The 21,513-nt window shown below is 41.4% G+C and overlaps 1 protein-coding gene across 2 annotated transcripts in view; it reads left to right on the plus strand.

Annotated features, from left to right (window-relative positions):
* KLHDC1 (kelch domain containing 1) overlaps positions 1 to 21,513 on the plus strand; it is a 1,632,092-nt gene that overhangs the window by 1,068,593 nt on the left and 541,986 nt on the right. For both annotated transcript variants that reach the window (XM_044074282.1, XM_044074283.1), the window contains one exon: positions 13,704 to 13,816. In XM_044074282.1, coding sequence (XP_043930217.1) covers positions 13,704 to 13,816 — 113 coding nt within the window. The remainder of the gene's footprint in view (positions 1 to 13,703; positions 13,817 to 21,513) is intronic.

The following is a 21,513-nucleotide window of genomic DNA, read 5'->3' on the forward strand; positions in this document are numbered from 1 at the left end:
CACTTCTGCATATTCAATTTTAAAGTGACTTCTACATTTTAAACTAGCTTCTACATTTAAAATGACTGCAATATTTCAAAGTGACTACCAGATGCTCGCTTGGTACTAATAAAGCGTATACACCATCTGTGGATAAACTTGATGTCCACAGACAATTGAGATTCTATTTGGACAAGACAAAGGAAATTTAGAAAATCTGACCAACTCACTGTATCTTATGCTGATGCTAAGAAAGGATTACCTGTTTCTAAAATTACCCTTTCCAAATGGTTAACTGACCGCATTAAACTTATCTACTCTTCAACGAACCAAACATTAGAGCATGGTGTGAAGGCCCATTCAACCAGAGCCGTCTCCACTTCTTCGGCTTTTATGGCTCTTTTGCCTTTGGACACTATATGTGCAGCTGCCACTTGGTCTAAGCCTCATACCTTTATCACTCATTACAAAGTGGATTTGTCCTCCAGGGACAGGGCTTCCTTTGGTTCCACTGTCCTCAGGAATATACTCCCTTGAGCCACCCAGGATTAGGGTGCTTGGGACACTACCTATGTGTAAGAATAAATGGTGAGATTGCACAACTTCACATAAGGAAGTACTTACCATAACGTTCCATGTGAGTTGTTCATCTCGCCTTTATTTTTACATTCCCACCCACCTTCCCCCTCCAGGGTCTCAAAGAGCAAGTAGACTTGGTGTCTGGTAGTCTTCTTCTGGGACTTCTTACTCCGGCTAGAGTATTTAGTAAGTTATACTTGTTCTTGCTGAATTCAGCAAACTACATCTGAGGTAGGACAGAGAGCATCATGGGATAGGGGCCTGGCCTCAAGCTACTCTGAGATCTTTAGCTAGTAAAGTGGCCGACTCAGAGCCGATGGCTCAGCTCTGTAAGAATAAAGGCGAGATGAACAACTCACATGGAATGTTATGGTAAGTACATAACTTCTTTTTTGCTTCAACCTTATCCCACAGTGCCAAATTTTTGATATTAGTGTGTGTTACCATTATTATATGTTGCCATCATTGTGGCAATGCCATTTTGAAATCCCACCCTCTCTTCTGGGAGTCTTTGCCTGTTGCAAAAATGGTGACCCTACTTCTGGTAGTCTTTGCCTCTTGCAAAAATGGTGACCCTACTTTGGAATGCTGATTACTAATGTGCGGCATTTAAACTTGACACCTGCCACATTCCCTAAAGGTAATCGGCTCTAATGCCATTATGTGTAGGTTGTTGAGTCTTTCGGCTTTTCCTGGTTAGGGGTCGCCACAGTGGAACTCCGGTCTGCTAATGATTGGCAGTAGATTTTTACGTGCCGAGTTGCCGGCCCTGAAGCACAACCTTCAACGAAGGTGCCATTATGTGTAGGTGAAGAAAGCAATATTAAATTCTGTGATCTAAAATCAAGAACATTCTTTGATATATCCATTAGTTGAGTTCACTTGGGCAGTATTTGCCCAGCATTTTCTCAGAAATTGCTGTGTTTTTGTGATGGATGCATGCCTGAGATGATAGATGTGTAAAATGTGTAAGTGTGCATGTCCATCTCTCCTACTATTTAATTTTTTTTTTACACACACAGCATTCATGGGCGGCTGCGGTGGTGCAGCGGTTAGCATTGCCACCTCACAGCAAGAGGTTCTCCGGTTTGATCCTTGGCTGGAGTGCCTTCTGTGCAGAGTCTGCATGTCCTCCCTGTGGTCGCATGAGTTTCCTCCGGGTGGTCCAGTTTCTTCCCACATCTCAAAGACATGCTGTAGGTGGATTGGACACTCTAAATTGGCCCTAGGTGTGAGTGCATGCGTGTGTGTGTGCCTTCTGTGGAAGGTTGGGTGCCGGGCTGGCAACTCAACACTGTAAAAACCTCCACTGCCAATCATGAGCAGACAGGTGCTCCTCTGTGGTGACCCCTAACTGGGAAAAGCCAAAAGAAGAAGAAGAAGAAACTCATAGCATTCATATCTTGGTTCTTAATATTACTGTTAAGAATTTCCTCTGTTTGCTATCGCTTCATTTAACTTATTTTACATGTTTAGAAACCTGTTCACATTCTACTGCAGATGGTGGAAGGCAGCTCTTTTTAAGACTGGCTGAATGATCATCTGTCTTGTTGAGTAAGTGGAAAGATTAGCTTGGTTGCTTCATCACTGACATTTCTTTCAAGGAAAGAGTGCTTCTTGTCCAGGTCTCCCAAGCTGCATTTGAATGCCTGCTCAGGAGAAAGCAGGTCTCTCCTTAGTGAAGGGGTTACATTTTCTGATTGTGATCCTGTATTCTCCATCCAAGATTAAAAGAAGGCCCTGACATTAACCAAAGTCATAGACCAGTGCCCACTTCTAATTCACGTCTCTTTACTACCTGGAAACTCTTAAGTGGATATCTCTTATTGGTTTCTTCCTGCATTCTGGGATGGCCTGTGGAGGAAGTTGCTTTCCTTGTTTTCCTGTGTTAGGAGAGCCATTTTGTTTGGAGTCAGCAGAATTTAGTCTGGTTCTTCTCCATTACATTCCCCCTTTTTGAATGTCAGCTTCTTATTTTGTTAGGTTCATAGGTGTGTACTAGAAGAATGACCACATGGGCCTTTTAAGCCTAGCCATAAATCCCAAGTGTATCTGATAGGTTTTTGTACTCAAGGTTATGTAAGGGTTATATTTAGGCTGATGAATAATGACTTGCTTGTACCAAGATGCCATACCTTTGCTTATAACTTGCACAATATAGAATAACATCCTTAATATTGCAGACACATGCTGTTCAAGGCCAAGTTACTGTCTGCATGTATCCCCAAATCCCTGACTACTTTTTCTGCTGTTAGGGGAATGTGTTATCAGCGAGTAGTTTCCAGGGTTAGTCAGCTTTCACGAAAGGATACTATTATTCATTTCTTGGCCTTAAGTTTTAGACCTTGTCTGTGCCACCAGTTGTTTGTGTCAGCCCTTCTTGGAGGACACTAGTGTATTGTGAGGATTTTGTGACTACAGCTAGTTTGCAGTCATGTGCAAACTTGGTAAGCCAGAGGCCCTTGTCATTGGCCTTGACTTCAGAGAAATAGCTGTCAAAAATGAGCAGACCCAGCACAGATCCCTGAGGGACTTCTGTAGTGACCAGTCTCTTTCTGGAGATGATGTCCCCTATTCTAACTTCTTGGGTCCTATCTCTGAGCCAGCTGGCTATCCAGCAGGTGACATAGGGGTTTCTACTTAATTCTGTGTTTGCCTACAATGCCTAAGTGAGATATTGTATTAAATGCCTTGGCCAGGTCATGGTAGGCAGTATGCACCATTTCCCCTTGTCTATTGCTTTGGTGACCTTCTCAAAGAAGGTCCATCAGCTTGAGTAGGCATGATCTGCCATTGCAGAAACCAAACTGAGCAGGATCCAGTGTCTGAAAGTTTTTTTATACATTGCTAGTCATTTCCATGATAATTCTTTCCATAGCTTTGCATATGAGACTAGTCAGACTTAAGGGTCTGTAGTTACTCAGGTCAATAGATGGCCCACCCCTGTGCAGAAGGATGACCATTGCATTTCTCCATTTATATGGCACAAATCTTGTCTGGAGGCTGCAGTTAAATAGTGACTATGATAGTCCTGACAGGTTGTCTTTTAAGATATTTAGGAGGCATCCTAGGATATTATCAGGGCTGATCAATGCAGTGTTCTTGGCCTTGGAGAGTGCATTGAGGACCTGCTATCAAGTGATAGCTGGGGGGGTTATGTTCCTCAAGGGTAGCTGGTGAGAGAGGGGTTAAAATTAGATTTGAATTCGTTGGCTAGTAGATTTGCTATATTTTTCAGCTCAGTGTAGATGGCTGCATCTACAATTAATCATGCACATTGTATTGTACTGTCTTTGATGTTGTGGACATAGCTAAAGAAATCCTTATGGTTGTCCTTGGCCTGTGGGACTATTTTTTAATTAAAATTTGGCTTTGGTAGACTTGATTTGTCATCTGAGTTGCTTGCTTATATTGATGAGAGAGATTTTATCCTGCTGCACATTGCACCTCGTAACTTTTGCCATGACTTTCTTCCTTTTGTTGTACAGCCTGTTGAAGTTGGGACTCCATTTTTCTTTTAATTTTTTCTTTATTTACTTCTGATCATCACAGTTATCTCTATGTATCTGTTAACACAATTGTGTTCAAAGGAGATGCAGTTCATGTTGGCCTGGGAAGCCATGGTTGACAAACCTTGCTGCTTTGCCAGAGACGGTTTACACCTGGCACCTCTAGGCTTTCAGGTGCTGGGAAAGGCTCTTGCTGCCTCCCCATAGTGCCTTTTTAGGCAGGGTCTCGATAACAAACTTACTGATGTGAAATTTTCCAGTCATAACAAAATAAGGGTCATGCTGCTAACACTAGGAGCTTAACCCAAAAACTGCACACCCTGGAAGCACTTCTGTCACTAGAAGATGTAGATGTCTGTGTGGTCACAGAAACATGGCTCAAGAACTCAGAGAGTACCCTGGCCTTGCAAGGCTACAATGGCTTTCACACCTTCAGACCGCAAAATGAAAATGTGAGAATCAAAGGAGGTGGTGTTTTTGTCTATATTAGAGATAAATTCACCTCCTGTCTAGTTAGACTGGGCAGCTCCATGGAGTTACTCCAAGTTTAGGTTACAGTGGGTAAGATCCCCACTCAAGTCACAGCCAGTGATAGATCCCCCTCCATGGGTCATGATGCACATGAAGCCCACTTGACCAAACTGGAGACAATCCAGATATTACCAAACACTCTAGGTTATGGGGGATTTCAGTTATCCCACCATCAACTGGGAAACCTACACTAGCCCTAACCCCACTAGTACAAAAGTTCCTTGACTTTGTTAACTTAGATGCCCTGGAGCAAATTGTTCATACCCCAAAAGAGTAACAAACATACTAGATCCGGTCCTCACTAACATGTCAAATGGATGCACTACCACAACTGTTGGATCCTTGTTAGTTAAATCTGACCACAAATCAGTCACCTTCAAGCTGACACTAACACCAAAACTCACAAAGGGTGAAATCAGAAGAAAAAACTTCACCAAGGCAAACTATACCCTCCTAGGGGAAGGTATAAATGTATTCTGACCCTCACCCCCAGCTGGAAGTGGTAACTACACTGAAGCTTAAACTAAATCCCTGTACATTCACTTGCATAAGTGTATAGACTCGGCTGTACCAGAAAGAATCAAAGCCAGATCCCCAAATAAAAACAAGCCACCATGGTGGACATCCACCATCAACAAACTTTACAGTAAACTGAAAAAGTTGCTGTCCATGAAAGTAAAGGCAACATCCCAACCATGGAAAAGCACCCTCCTCAGCCTCAACAGGCAAATAAGACAACTTGTCAAATCCTCTAAGTGCCAAGGATAACCATAAGGCCTTTTACAGCTATGTACATAGCCTAAAAGGTAGGACCCAAGCATGTGCAGAACTAGTGACCAACGGTATCACACACTGACCCCACAGAGATAGCAAACCTGCTAGCAGATAGGTTTGGTGAAATTTCACCATTCTGTACCCTCCAAACCTATCACAAACGTTGCCCCAAATTTCCCCCACCCTACATATCTGAAGAACAGGTCATCAAGACCTTGTCCAAGGCAAAAAAACACAGCCTCTGCGTGAAAAGAAGGCATCCCAGACTATCTTCTAAACAGACTAAAACATGAACTAGCATCACCATTATGTATCCATTTCATTCATAATCTAACCACAGGCTTTGTTCCTGTGGAATGGAGAACAGCAACAGTTGATGTTAAGTTGTCTATCTCACCTTCGTTCTTGCTGGCTGGCATCTGACTCGGCCATCTTCTATAGCTAGAGAGCTGTTTACTGGCTCGAGGCTACCCCCTTATCCCATGATGCCTAGCGATAGCTACCCAGATCTCATTTGCAGCTTCAGCTGCAAGGTGTCATTTTTCTGAGGTGTGGCCCTTAGGAGGCATGCATGTATGCGGCTGTGTAATTTTGCGGAACCTTTTCGAGCACAATTCACCAACACCCCCTTTGATGGTTCCTTTATCTTTGGACCACAGGTGAAAGACACTTTAACTAGGTGTGAGCAAGAAGGCAAGACTCTCTCTGCCGTGGGAGTCCATTTTTCCACTCCTTCTAGACCGTACCCCAAAGGTCAGAAGATTGGCAAAATGTGGTTCTGAAAATCCCAGGGAGCCTTGCCTGACACACATAGCGATTTTTCCTCCAGGGGCAGAGGGGGAAACAATAACAGCAGATGCCGCCCTTGTGGCAGAGGGGGTCCGCAGAACCAGGGCAACAGAGAATTTTTCTCTGATAAGCCCTTTCAGCATCCCTGAAGGGTTGCCCGGCTGCTCACCTCTGGAGGCAGTCGGGGAAGACTTTCACTGTACCCAAAAGCCTGGCTAAATGTAACACAAGACAGATGGGTACGGTCCATTATTTCTGGAGGTTACAAAATTCCCTTCTGTCAACCCCCCTTACCATCAAGGAAATCCCTTCCAGATGTTCCACCCAATCTGAAGGACCAAGCAGTAATAGAAGTTTCAAAACTGCTAGAAAAAAGAGTCATCCAGGAAGTCCCGACAGACCAGCACGGATCCGGAACTTCCTTAAGGTTCTTTTTGGTACCAAAAAAGACAGGGGACTGGAGACCGATTCTGGATCTCAGCAGACTAAACAGGTCTGTACAAAGAACAAAGTTTCGGATGGTCACGCTACAGTCCATTCTACCCTTTCTGGGTCAGGACAATTGGATGTGCTCAATAGATTTTCAGGACGCGTACTACCACATCAAGATGGACAGGCGCTCCAGGAGATTTCTTCACTTCTTGCTGGGAGCCAGTCATTACCAGTTCAGAGCTCTGCCCTTTGGCCTCACCACAGCCCCCAGGGTGTTCACTAAATGTATGGCAGTAGTCACAGCTCACCTGAGATGTCAAGGATTCCAGGTGTTTCCATATCTAGTCGACTGGCTCCTCACTGCTACTACCAGGCATCAACTTCTTCAAGCCAGGGACTGCACAATCACAATCTGCTCCCAGCTAGGCATTACAATAAACTTCGAAAAATCTGCCTTGTTGCCCTGCCAATCTATCACCTACATAGGAGCAGACTTAGACACAAGAAAACATGTCCACAAGGCTACCGCTAGAAAGGGTGTCTACAATTCGTCAGCAAGTACAAATTCTAATGCAGAGCAAAAGAATCCAAGTCAGGTTCATCCTTCAAACTCTGGGTTCCATGGCAGCAGCCATTCTTCTAATCCCACTGGCCCGCTTTCACATGAGGATCCTTCAGTGGCTTCTGTTCACACAGTGGTCTTTCCAACAGCTGCCCATGTCTCACATGATCATGATTACAGAAGCATGCAAAAGGCACCTTTCCTGGTGGATGGACTCCCCACTAGTGACTCAGGGCAGACCCTTCATTCAGCCCCCTCCAGTAGGCACAGTCACCACAGATTCCTCCCTGATAGGGTGGGGGGGCATTATCAGGGCAGGACAGTCCAAGGCACTTGGCAGCCTCACGAGTACCATCTGCAGATAAACGTCCTAGACATGAGAGCTGTGCTCCTAGTGTTGCAAGCCCTTCAGGACTCTCTTCCTTCTGGGGCCATTGCAATTCAAACAGACAACATGTCAGTCATGTGGTACATCAACAAGCAGGGCGGAACCAGGTCCTACCCCCTGTGTCGAGAAGCACTCAGACTGTGGCAGTGGGCTATTTCCTCCCAACGTTTTCTGATTGCGACGCACATCCCTGGGAGGTCCAACATCATAGCGGACAGGCTTAGCAGAGCTATCCTCATGCCTCACGAGTGGTCTCTGAATCCGGAAGTTGCAGATCTTATCTTCCACAAATGGGGACAGTCTTGCTGTGATCTTTTTGCCACCCCCTTCAACAGCAACTGCAGCAAATACTTCTCCCTTCTTCCGCTTCCAGGTCACTCACCCAGAGATGCTCTAGTCCACTATTGGCCTTAGGGACTTCTTTATGCCTTTCCTCCATTTCCAAAACTCATACAGAAAGCAATATCGTTGGGTTGCAAAATGATCTTCATTGCCCCTTACTGGCATCGACAGATATGGTTCCCATTCCTGCACCATTACCTTCTCGATCAGCCCTGGACTCTGGACTTGATTCCAGACCTACTGATTCATCAATCAGGCGGGTTGCATCAATCCCTCCAAACTCTCCAGCTCACAGCTTGGTTGCTCCACTTCCAACCTTAGCCAGGCTTCCCAGCATTTCCCCGGCTGTACGTGAGATTATTGTCTCCTCTCACAAGTCCACAACCAGAAAAACTTATTCTAGTAAATGGAAACGTTTTTCTTGTTGGGCAGAGGCTAGGAACGTAGATCCCTTTTCTGCCCCAGTCCACGAAATTCTGGAGTTCCTAGCACAAAGTTTTTATTTCCGGGTCTGCTTCTGCTACAATCAGGGTTCAATTAGCGGCCATTTCTATGTTGGGTTGTCAAATTCAAACATTATGTCTCATAAGCTCTGTAAAGCCTTCTTGAGAGGGACCACTCTCCTTAGGCCTTCAGTGAGAGATCCCCCTCCTCCTTGGGACCTTAATTTGGTACTAACTTCCTTAACTCTGCCCCCTTTTGAACCAGCAGCATCCTGCTCTATTAAGTTTCTATCTTGGAAGACACTCTTTCTGGTAGCTATTACTTCAGCCAGACGTGATTCTGAACTTCAGGCACTATGTGTTCGTCCTCCATACTTGGTTTTTCATAAGGACAGGGTTGCTCTGAGGACTAATCCTTCATTTCTTCCAAAAGTCTGCTCAGAAAATAATTTAAACCAATCTATAGACCTTACTGTGTTTTTCCCTAACCACACCAACAAGGCACAGTACAAATTACACTAGTTGGACGTTCATAGACAATTGCATTTTTACCTGTATAGGACTAAGGAAATAAGGAAGTCAGACCAACTATTTCTTTCCTATGCTCTAGGCAAACAAGGTCTCCCAGTTTTCAAGGTGACCTTATCCAGGTGATTGTCTCACACTGTTACTTTCATCTATCAATTAAGGAACAAAGAGTTGCCTGTCAAACCGAAAGGTCATTCTACTAGGGCCTTGGCCACCTCTGTAGCCTTCCAATCTAGGTTGCCCATGGATTCTATTTGTGCAGCTGCTACGTGGGCAAATCCTCATACCTTTATTTCTCATTACCAGCTAGATATGGCCTCCAGGAGCAGAGCTGACTTTGGTTCCACCATTCTGAAGAGTCTGTTCCAATGAGCCACCCAGGATTGTAGGTGCTAGGGACGCTGTCCCAACCAGCAAGAATGAAGGTGAGATAGACAACTTAACATAAAGAAGTTATGTACCTACCATAACATTCCATGTTAGTTGTCTTCATCTCTCCTTCTTTCTTGCATCCCACCCTCCATCCCCCTGTCCTATTGAACTGAGAGGAGTTCTGGTTTCACTGACTGAGTGTTCTCTGGTTTGTTTCCTCTACTGACTTAGAGAGTATAACAGGTGTACTCAACCTATTTGTTTGGACAGGTTTATTCTCTGGCTATGTCTGGAGTTAGCTATTTCAAACGAGATCTGGGTAGCTATCTCTAGGCATCATGGGATTAGGGGTAGCCTCGAGCCAGTAAACAGCTCTCGAGCTATAGAAGATGGCCGAGTCAGAGCCGAGGATCGGCCCCGATCCCAACCAGCAAAAAAGAAGGCGAGATGAAGACAACTAACATGGAACGTTATGGTAGGTACATAACTTCTTTTTCCCCTCCACAAAGGTGGCCTAACAACACACCCAGGAAATTACAGACCCATAAGCCTGACCAGCCTAATCTGTAAGGCCATGGAATGTGTCATTATGGACCTCATAAATAAAGAAATAGGTGACCTCCAAACCCTGGATCCTACCCAGTTTTGCTTCATCAAGGGCAGATCCTGTCTGTTACATCAGGTGGATTTTTTTTCAAAAATGTGACGAGGGCCATTGATGAGGGCACATCTGTGCAGACAGCATACATCGACTTGGCAAAGACTTTTGACACAATCCTACAGTCAGGCATTACCAATAAACTTAGCAAACTGAATGTAAACCCCTTCATTTTAAGATGGGTTGCTAACTGGCTCAGAAACTGGACACACACTATCAAAGTGGGTGACTCCACATCAACCAGCAGACCTTTTACCAGTGGGGTGACACATGGGTCAGTTCTGGGCCCCCTGCTGTTTGGTATATACTTCTCAGAAGTTCAGGTCAAAACTAAGGTGTTGTGGCTGACCAAGTTTGCAGATGACTGCGAGCTGGGTGCAATTTTTGAATCCCCAAATGATATCAGTATACTCCAGGAGGGTCTTATGCAGATCAGTGACTGGTGTCTTAGTCACGGTCTCAAACTGAATGCAAAGAAATGCATCATCATTCTCTTCAACAGAAAGAATGTCCCATCACAGTATCAAATCATCAACAATACCCTAAGTACCCACAAATTGATAAGGGACTTGGGTTCACAAGTTGGCCGCAACCTTAACTTTGACCACCATGTGTCTACTGTAGCAAGGAAGGCTTTCTACATAACACACTTGATTAGAAAAGGCATTGCCTCAAGAGCAAAAGAATTTGTATCTCCTCTGCACTTGGCACTAATCCGGCCATAATTGAGTATAATGCCCCGTTCAGTATGTACTGTACAAAGCACCTGCAGCAATTGGAGAGACCTCAGAGGTTACTAACAAAGAAGATCAAGGGACTCCAGCATGTGCCATACACAGACCAACTTAAGTCCTTGTCACTTAAGTCTGTATCATTTAGACTTCATAGGGGAGACTTATACCTGGCTTACAGAGCAATCTCAGACCCAAACCTAATGAATTGCTGCATATCCATAAATCAAATGGGACTAGGGCCACCTATTTCAGGGACCTAAATATGGCCTGCAACTTGAATAGGACATGCTGGAGAGACAGATTTATCTCCTAGCAGCTGCCTCGTCTTTGGAATAGGCTACCTGTTCATGTGAAACCTCTATGACACTGTTCCAAAGGAACCTAAATGAGTGGATGGGGCACTGTAAATTCTTACTGGGAATGGCGCCCACATCCCTCCTGGACATGGTCTGACTAAACAGACTACTTTGCCCTCTAACCAATGAAACAGTGTAATTTAAAGCCCTCCTGTGTAACTCCCAGCTGAGACAGACCATGAGTAGCAAATCAGTTCCAAGTCTACTTAATGTAAATCCACACTACAGTTAGCCCAAAATGAATACTAGCACATCAGTTTAAACAACTAGCTTGAAACACACATGTTTAAAATGACTACAGTGCAGAAAACAGCAGCAAGGACTTTGAAAAATTAGTTGCAGTTTTCAATAGTAAAGTTCACAAAAATGTAATAAATAATTTGAAAATACAGCAGCAGTACTCTTGAATAAGTTATAAAAGTGCCGAATTTCAGCTTAAAGTACTTTGTTTTGCTAGGATGGCACTAGATGCAAGCCAACACACTACAAGTTTTTTTTTTTTTTTTTTTGCTGTGGTGGAACTTGTAGGGTAGGACCAGAATCTAATGATCTACATGAAGTACAGGCTGTTCTTTTTGGGAAGTGAGCAGGAATCACCCTTTTCCTTACACTAATTAGAAGAGCAGGGCAGGAATCCTTGACCATTTCTTGGCCTTTGTATCCATGGAGGGCTGATTTGGGCTTTTTTACCAGCTGTTGCAGGTGGCAGTAAGAGTGCCTTCTCAGAGGGAAGCTTTATCAACTTTATTTGGAGAGGGTGCCTTCGCTATCCTGCTATCTTACTTGGTCTTTTTTTTTGTATAACTTACTGTACGGCAAGTGGTTGTCTGCTGAGGATCTGTCACAGTCCATCAACTTTGTAGATGTTGGCCATTGTGGCTGATACCCAGAAGGAGCAGAATTCCTATAATCCCTTTTGTATGGTGAGCAATAACTAGTAGTTCTGCTTGGTGATTGGTCATTCTGGTGAGAAGATTCCCATGGGAGAAAGATTGCCTGTTTCTTTGCTGTAGTCACAGCAAAGATTAACTTTAAGGAAAATAAGGGAAATGTAAATAAGCTGTTACACCATTAAAATGGCACCCCACAGTGCTGAATAGGACTGGAGACGATAGGTGTGAGAAACAGCCCTTGTTCATTAGCTCAGTGAAAAGAGGAGAGGCCCCAGGCACTGCCATAAACATTTAGATGTGTATTGTAGCCATCTATGCTAAATTCCTGTCTCAGCTTCAAAGGGGAATACTGTGAGAACCTAAAATCAGGTGATCAGATGAGGGCATTATACCGGCCGTCTTGGAAATTATATTTTAGATATTAAAAAGAGAAATCTCAACGTATTGAATATTCTGTTTGGGAAGCCTGACTAGAAAGACCCTCACTTACAGCATCTTGCCTTGCAGTAGTAAGTAACTTAATTAGGGAACAGTAAAACAGGAAAGTAAATTCTCTTAAATTCAGTCAAGAATATAATGAAGCTTAGTTCAGAGAGTGTTTTATTTATTTGTGTGAGTCTATCCATCAATGTTAATTTCAGTATTTTCTGTGATTTGAACTGTGGTGTACTGTGAATATATATTCAGTATTTTCATGTACTTGTATTATTTATTATTAAATATATTTAAAACTTTTATTGTGGCTGGTCCTTGTAGAAAGTATCTAACCTTTGTGAGTACTTATTTATTTGGTGACACTGTATGGGGCACTCCAGAAGGTTTAGTCGTCTTGGTGAACAACTACCATTTGTATTAGTGTTAATATTATACAGTGTAATTGGATACCCTTTAAGAAACTTATAGTAACTGACTGGTGGCAGTGAATCTACCTTGTAGTCTGGGCAAAGTTGGTAAAGCAGGTAATCTGTGCTAGCCATTGTCAGGTGTGTGTATGTGTGAAAATTAAATCTTAAAGAGTGTGCATGTGTGTAAGCTACTTGGAACAAGGACACGAAGCACTAGGTTTACAGAGAGGGTGCTGGAGGACTTGGCTTGGACTCTGGGCTGAGGACCTAACCCTACAGATGTACCAGTGGGGAATCATATTGGGGACCTGGAGGGAGACAGATATAGAGACATCCAGACCCCAGGCTGTGTGTGTTCCCTGTGTGCTCTTAAGGGAAATTGTACTCATTGCAGAGAGGTCTGCATCTGAAAATACTGAGTGTGTCTATTTGTATTCCAAGTGCACATCCCTCTCCAGTGTCAGTTGTGAGGATTCAGGCTCCTTGATTACTTGCCCAGTGTGAGGATGACACATTGGTGGCCATCACATATTGGTAGTAGTGGTGGGCATCACAGTTCCATGTTAATCTAGTAGCATTAGCATGCCATTTTGAGTAATAGGAAATTTTTTTTAAATTCTTTTTCATTTTCACTGTCTAATTTTGTCTTGCTTTCCCAATTCTAAGAAAATAATATGATGTTTCTAGTTTTTGAATATGCAGAGTTTTAGAGAAGCATGTTAACACCTGTGAAATGAATCTTTCCAGTTAAGTAGAATGCTTAAATGCTAGTTAATGCATTGAAAACACCAAATTTCATGGCAGTAAAACTTGGTACTGTTAAGTTAGTCAAATGCAATGTTTAAGATAGCAGACTTCTGAAATATTTTGAAATTAGTCACTGTACATACAATTGCATAATTTAATAATAAAGATGATATGCAGTCTCATTGCTAAAAGACAAGTGAATTTATTCATATGCTTATATGTATATTTTTTCATTCTTTCAGAATTCATACTAATGGTGAGAAGCCATGTGGTCGATCATGGCACACATTCACACCTACAACAAATGTCCAGATCTTTTTATATGGTGGATTGAGTGCTGACGGAGAACCTCTTAGTAAGTGACATGTCAGTTGTGGTATTTTTAATAATCCTGTTTATTTTCTCTTAGCAAATATTTTTTAAAAGTAAAATATTGATGGCACTTAGAGCAAAAGTCTTCGCTTTTATCCACATTGCTATGATTATGTGTTAAGTTTGTTATGAAAACAATACTGTGTAAAGTACAGTGTAAATTGTAGAGTTACACACAGTAAAATGTGTGGGTGTGATATTGCCAGAAAGGATGACCTTTACAGTACAGATTCTGTAATGCAGTAGTTGGTAGTTGACTGCCACAAAGAAGGCTATGATCAGGTCTCCAATCTTAGCCATCTTATTACCTGTTTGAATCTTGCAGCCGAACAGTGCAGTGCATAACTGGTTTATATATGTGCTGATTTTGGAGCATAATCAGTACACACCATGTGATGTAGTTTTTTTAAAGTACATGAATCTGATCATCTGCTACAAGTTTTCAACCAACTGACCTGTGATCTAATTGACACAGATTGTTAATTCATCACAAGTCAATGAAGGTGATATGTTTTAATTCTCAAAAAAAAAAGTTGAGCTTTTTGTACAGTATATATGAACGTGTAGGTTTGTGTATGCATTAATAAAATATATTTAATTTCATTTAATTTTACTTGTTTCGTATGCGTTTTTTAACACAAGCACGAGCACCTGTGTATAACAACAGAAAGCATATGGTATTTAAACTTAACACTTAACTTTTCACATACAAATCCTTTGTCTGTTTGTTTCTAATCTTATGGCATTTCATTCTGCTAATGTGCCTCTCCTTGCTCACTGTAACTGTTTTTTTTTTTTATATAATTTTTCATTCAGGTCATGTATGTACTAAACCTTTAGACTGTCATAATCAAATTCATCTTGACTATTGCAAATATTGAACCCATTTACTCCATTTATTTGATGTTTTCTGCTTCATAAATAAATAAATAATAAAATTAATTCTGCATTACCCATCCTACCTTCCATTACATAGATTTTTGACACCATACATTTTGCCATTTAGAAGTCAGGGGTATGCGCCTTCCAGTTTTTGGTAATTGCCTTTTTCACTACTGTTAAAATTGTAAGCAAACAGCCCTACTGTGGTAATTTAAAAAAACATCATAGGGCCAGTGTTCAACAAAAACAAACTCAGGGATGCAAAAAGAATTCCATCTCTTGTGGTAAACTCTGTTATGAAAAGGCATTATTTCTGTGATGTAGAGAGTTGTGATTCAGAGACACATTAGCTGCAATGAGGAAAGACCTCCTTATTGACTAATTTGCATGTCTCTGAATTGCCGTTAGCTATGGTGATTGTAGATCACCACTTTTTCCTTTGGTAGTTGACATTGATGGTGGCTGCATTGTGTTAGCACAGACGGGGGTCATACACAATACCACATTCATACACAGACACACACATCACATACTCCATACCTGTCCCTGTGATGTCTCCTGTTTCTTGCCCTTGTAAATCATAAATAATTTCAGTCAGTCATTAAACTCCAGACACTGAGTTCCGCATTTCATATCCTTCAGTAAAACCATGGTAGTGCAAGAGTTGTTATATTAGGCAGTCTCTAACTTTGTAGGAGATAAATTAAAATCTATCCTTGACTTTGTCCCACCATTACTTTAGGTTTTTGTCATTATTTCTTGCACAAAGGAGTTGAGAAGTATGCCTAATGTTCCCTGTCCCACTCCTTTGCAAGTTACAAACTGTTTCAGGCATTGAGTAATTCTCAGAATTCTCAATATATGTTTAAAAAACACCCTGACTTGAGAAACAAAGCTAAAATATGCATATTTGGTGATCTAAGGGATGAGTTGATAAAAGACGGACTTGTGTGTGGTATTAAAGATGATGCTGTGAGAAAGATTTTGCTTTGTGACAATGATTTAACTTTGAATAAGGCTATTGAGATTTGTCAGCTATATGAGCTCACTGAAGAGCACTTAGATATGCTTACAAATGAGAAATGCATGCTTCCAGTATCTTCTAGTGCTAATGTTGATAGTATGTAACATGTGGTTAAAAGAAACAGGCCCAAGCACATGGCAACAAGTGTAAACCCTGTGACACTCCCTGGTAAACCCCATAGCTTTCTAGCAAATTCCAGAGCATGCACAGTCTCAGTGAAGAGCAAGGGTGAGTCAGTAAACTCAAAGCATGTGCCCTCACCTAGCCTCATAATCAGCTGACATAACTGTGGTGGAAATCATCTGTCTGAAAGAGAAAAGTGCTTAGCTTTTGGTCAGCAGTGCCACAAATGTAAAGTGGAATAATTTCCAAAGATTTTGTAAATCAAACAAGACAGATTATTTTATTAAAAGAGAACATTCAAAGAGACAAATTGATCATTTAAAAAGTCCTACTTTTTATATTGATGGTATGTCTGTGCTTAATGAAACAGTCAGTGCAGTAGATTTTTGGGCAAAAATGAAGTATTTTGTACTGTATGGATAAATGGAAGACCCATAGAGCTCAAAGTTAACACAGGTTCAAAGTGCAATGTTATATCAGCAGAAACACTTGCTAGAGTATGTGCTGGTGAGAAGCTTGATTTGGCAAAGTGTGCGAAATTTATTGCTTATCGTGGTGAAGAAATTCAAACCGAAGGTTCGGTAGTGCTTTCATGTTACTGTACTGGGAACAACTGTAACTTGCAATTTTACGTAGTTAAACAGCACTTACAGTCTTTATTAAGCCTCAGAGATAGTTTGAAAATTGGATTACTTTCATTTAATAAGGAAGTTCTCCATGTAAGATTGAAAGGCCACTGTTCTAATTTCGCCCAGTCTATTTTTTCTACCTATGCTGATCTTTTTAAAGTCAAACTAGGCAAACTCTCAGTTGTGTACTCCATGAAGTTAGACCCTGAGGTCAGCCTAGTTGTCAGACCAGCCCAGAAAGTTTCAGTAGGTATGCAGAACAGAGTCAAAGCTGAGCTAGACAAAATGGTGCAGCAAAGTGTAATCTGTCCAGTTGGTTTGTCTACCCCAACTGAATGGGTATCTTCCATGGTAGTAGCTCATAAGAAAAGCTCAGATGATATCAGAATTTGTATCGATCCATGATATTTGAACAAAGCACTGAAAATACCTCATCATCCAATGCATACAATCGAAGAAGTCGCTGCTCTTATGCCAAATGCCACTTTTTTTCTGTTTTGGATGCAGAGAGTTCATTCTGGCAAATTTTGCTTGACCAAAAATCTTCATTGCTAACCACTTTCAGTATTCCTTTTGGCAGGTACAGATTTTTGAGAATGCCATTTGGGATAAATCCTGCCAGTAAAATCTTCCAGGGTGCAATGAAACAAATGTTTTCTGGTTATCCATGTGCTATTATAGTAGATGATAGTCTAGTAGGAGGTAATGGTGAAGCTGACCATGACAGAAAACTCAAGATGTGAAGTGAATCTTAAGCTGAATCCTCAGAAATACAAGTTCAGGCTACAAGAAGTTACTTATGTTCGTCATTTGTTTACCAGTTCAGGCTTATGACCAGATCCTTCCATGCAAACAGTAGTTCTTGAGATGCCAGCTCCAGGCAACGTTCAAGCCCTACAAGGTTTTCTTGGCATGGTTTACTGCCTAGGCAATTTCATTCCATACTTGAGCCAACTTTCAGCACCGCTCAGAGAGTTGACATGCACAGATGTAGCCTGGTCCTGCTTAGAACAACACCAAAGAGCATATGATGTCCTGAAACAGAGAATTGCCAGTACACCAACTCTCAGATACTGTGGTGTTCACAAACAAGTAACTCCTTCTTGTGATGCTTTGAAATTTGGTCTTGGTGCAGTCATTCTTCAAGAGAGTAGACCAGTTGCCTGTGCATCGAGAACTCTAACCCAAACCGAGATGCAGTATGTGCAGATTGAGAAAGAGCTCTTGGCAATTGTGTTTGCATCTTCGAAGTTCCATTATTATATTTATGGTTGGCCTACTATCCAGATCGAAACAGATCACCAACCTCTAGTCACTATTTTGAGAAAGCCTATGCATACAGCTCCAGCCAGATTGCAATGCATGATGTCGAAATTACAAAATTATAATTTCAATCTTGTCTACAGAAAAGACAAACTTCTTTATCTTACTTATACTTTGGACAGATCGTCCAGAAATACCACTGAACAGCATGAAAATAAGAAACTTGATTTTGAAGTCATGCAAGTGAAAAGTTTTTCTTCCACACATCTTGATGAGCTTAGAAGTCACACAGCCTCAGATCCAATACTTCAGAAGCTTGACCAATTTATCAGTCAAGGATGGCCGTCAAAGCAGTCTTGTTTACCAGTAGACCTGCAACTTTATTTTCCTTACAGAGATGAGATTTTGTTTGACAATGTTATAATCATGAAAGGTCCAAAAGTGATAGTTCCAAAATCCTTACAACAAGAGTATATCACCATTTTGCATCATGACCACCCAGGAAATGATTCTACCAAAAGAAGGGCAAGAGGTCTAGTATTTTGGCCTTCTATGTCAAAGGATATTGGGAGAGTACTTTCATCTTGTTCTGTATGTAATAGTACTAAGCCACATCAACAGAAAGAACCACTTCAACTAAACCAGATTCTTGAACTACCTTGGTCGACAGTAGCTACAGACATTTTCGAATGGAATGGTCAACATTACTTGGTGTTAGTAGACTCTTATTCAGATTGGTTCAAGATCGACCTACTTCCTAATCTGGTGTCCAGTACTGTCATTACTAAGTTGAAGCATCATTTTGCAGTCCATGGTACTCCGCAAAAAGTTATTTCTGACAGTGGTACATAGTTTACAAGCCAGCAGTTCAAGAGATTTGCTGAAGAGTGGGACTTTATTCATGTTACAAGTAGCCCTGAGTACCCACAGTCAAATGGTTTGGCAGAAAGTGTAGTTCAAAGTGCGAAATAGTTATTAGAAAAGTTGAAACGAGTCAATAGAGATGTTTTTCTGAATCTCTTGAATCTCAGAAATATTCCTTGTGATAAACATCTTGGTTCACACGCACTAAAGGATTTTGTCGAGACAAGCCAGAACCACACTACCAATCAGTAGCAACCTGTTGGTTCCCTGTACTAAGAACAACAAAGCAGTGAGAGCTGAACTCATGAAAAGGCGTTTGTCCCAGAAGTCCTATTATGTTAAGTTCAGCAAACCGCTCAATCCATTACGAGAAAGGGAGATAGTGAGGATGCAGATGTACAAAGGTTTTGATCGGATTGGAGTCGTGAAAAGTATATGTTCACAACCAAGATCGTACGTTGTGGAATCACAAGGATTTGAATTTAGGTGGAATTGGAAACATTTGGTACTGGTATCCGAGTCTGTATTGCAGCATATTGGCTGAGAAAAGGACCCTAGATCTCAGAGTGAGTTATCCAGTGTTCCAGTTCCAGAAGACATTCCAGCAAATGTCGCTGTTCCGGAGAAGATTCCTGAAACTCCTGAAACAGGTTGTTCACCAATGACTGTCCCTGTTGCTAAACCCAAACCTAATTACTATATCACCGGATCAGGTCGCATTTCCAGACCATGGTCCAGATGTACGGCAACTTAGACATGAATGTTGTGTTTATTTCTCAGTGTCTGTATAATTGCATATTTTTTTCAGATGTCATTTTATTGTGGGCAATTCACTAAAGAGGAAGGATGTAGATTAATATGTATGTATACTTTTAAGAAGCTTTCCATGGGCTTGCACCTGTGTATAAATACTGAGAATGTGAGAGCCAGACTGGCATTTTGTAGAAAGCTGTTGAGATGTAAGCATGCATGTATGTAATGGTCTGTTATTTAATCAGTTCATTTATGTTATATGTTGCTGCTATCCATCCTGATGTGTTTCTGTACAATAAAGCATATAAATGATCTACCCCTGTTCGTCTTGAATCATAACACAGGACGAGTGACAAGATTGTTTCAGACAAATGGATTCTGAACATCATTCATACATATGACAGTGAGGTGCCGTGTAGCCAGAAATCTTCCTTTTGTACTCAAACTTAATGTTGCTGCCCCCACCTCCCACTTATCATTTTAAAAATGTACTCAACTCTCAAAATGCTACCCCCAGTTATATAGGAATGGGACATATGTTCAACTGTTACCACTGATACACATAAAAATCTACTTTTAGAGGTGTTTTCCTTTCACATAAACATTTTCTATATACCTCTGTACTATAAACATTTGTTTACACAGTTCTAAACATTCACTGTTTTATAATGCTGAAGTTTTCAAGAGATGCTCAGAAAAATGTACTCAACTGAGTACACTGAGTATGCCTAGCTACACCCTTGTCCAGGGGTGGACATTCCTCCATTCCAGGGAGTCATTTTTCTTTCCCCAGTTTAAACATTTTGTTTCTACCTGTTCTTCACATCCCTATTCATCCAGACTTCAGATGTTTCTGAAGGTTTTTTTTTTGTGTCTGGATTACCTTATCATTTTTTTGCATTACCCTTTTGAATATCCAATTCACCAGGAGTGTTCTCAAAGTGTCTAGCTCCACTTAATTGCAGGCTACCAGGGTATCCCCCCTTTTCCCTATATTTAGACAACTTGCTTATCTTTGCAAAGACTTTTTCAAAGTGTCAGGAATCTTTCTTGGGTGAGAAATGTTTTACACAAGCTGGGATTTAAAGAGAACATTCAAAAGTCTTTCTTGACTCCCTCACACAGGATTATATTCCTAGGATGTCAGCTAGACACCTAAGTTCAAAGAACTTTTCTTCCACAGGAAAAATAGATCTTATTTAGATTAATTTCTAAGGTTTTCCACTCAGATTTCAGTCATTGCAAGGGAATACATCAGGATTTTGGGTGTAATGCACCAATGATTCTCATGATACCCCTGGCAGGACTCCATGTGAAAAATATACAGTGGTAACTGAAATATCTTTGGTCCCAGCATCAACATCCTTTATCTTTTCAAATCCCAGAGCTGGGGTTTGTCAGAAAATTGATCTTTTGGGGGTGGCAACAGATATTCTTGAATCCAGGTTTCCTCTTCTCCCTACCAGCTCCAAAGCAGTCAGTCACCACAGATGCTTTGGACTTTACTTGGGGAGCAGTTTCAGGAGGGATAAAAGTGTAAGAGTGTGGACACTGATGGATGCAAGCACATAAATATCTAGGAGGTGCTAGCCCTGATAAAGTCACTCAACTCTCCATGGGACCTTTTTATGTGTTTTCAGACAATACCACGGCCGTGTGACACAGTAATATGCAAGGAGGAACCTGGTTGTACCCCTTTTGCATACTAGCCATGCTAGCTTGTGATATAGCTTCACAGCACATTCTCACTCTGCAGGCGTCCTACATTCCTTCAGACCAAAATTGTGATGCAGTCAAACTGAGCAAGACCAGGGCAGACCCTCACAAGCGGAAACTAGATCAGGGGTCTTCTAAGATTTGATCCATCTATGGGAATTCCTCACATAAACAGACCTTTTTGCCTCCTTTTTGAACTATCAGTTTGCAAGATTCTGTTCCAGGACTCTGTGCAAAAAGGCCTAGAAGACAGATGCCTTTTCTTTGAAAAGGAATTTATTTATTTATTGACATTTGATTACCGGGAAAGTCCTTCTGGGTAGAAGCCCATTTTCATTGGAAGCTCACGGAGAAAATCTCCAAATTATTACAAAACATTTTAAGAACAATAATTTTACAGTCTTCAAAAATAAAATAAAACAAAAA

Source organism: Protopterus annectens, chromosome 6.part0 (genome assembly GCF_019279795.1).
Source record: "Protopterus annectens isolate FY-2018-M chromosome 6.part0, PAN1.0, whole genome shotgun sequence".
In the NCBI taxonomy this organism is placed as follows: Eukaryota; Metazoa; Chordata; order Ceratodontiformes; family Protopteridae; genus Protopterus; species Protopterus annectens.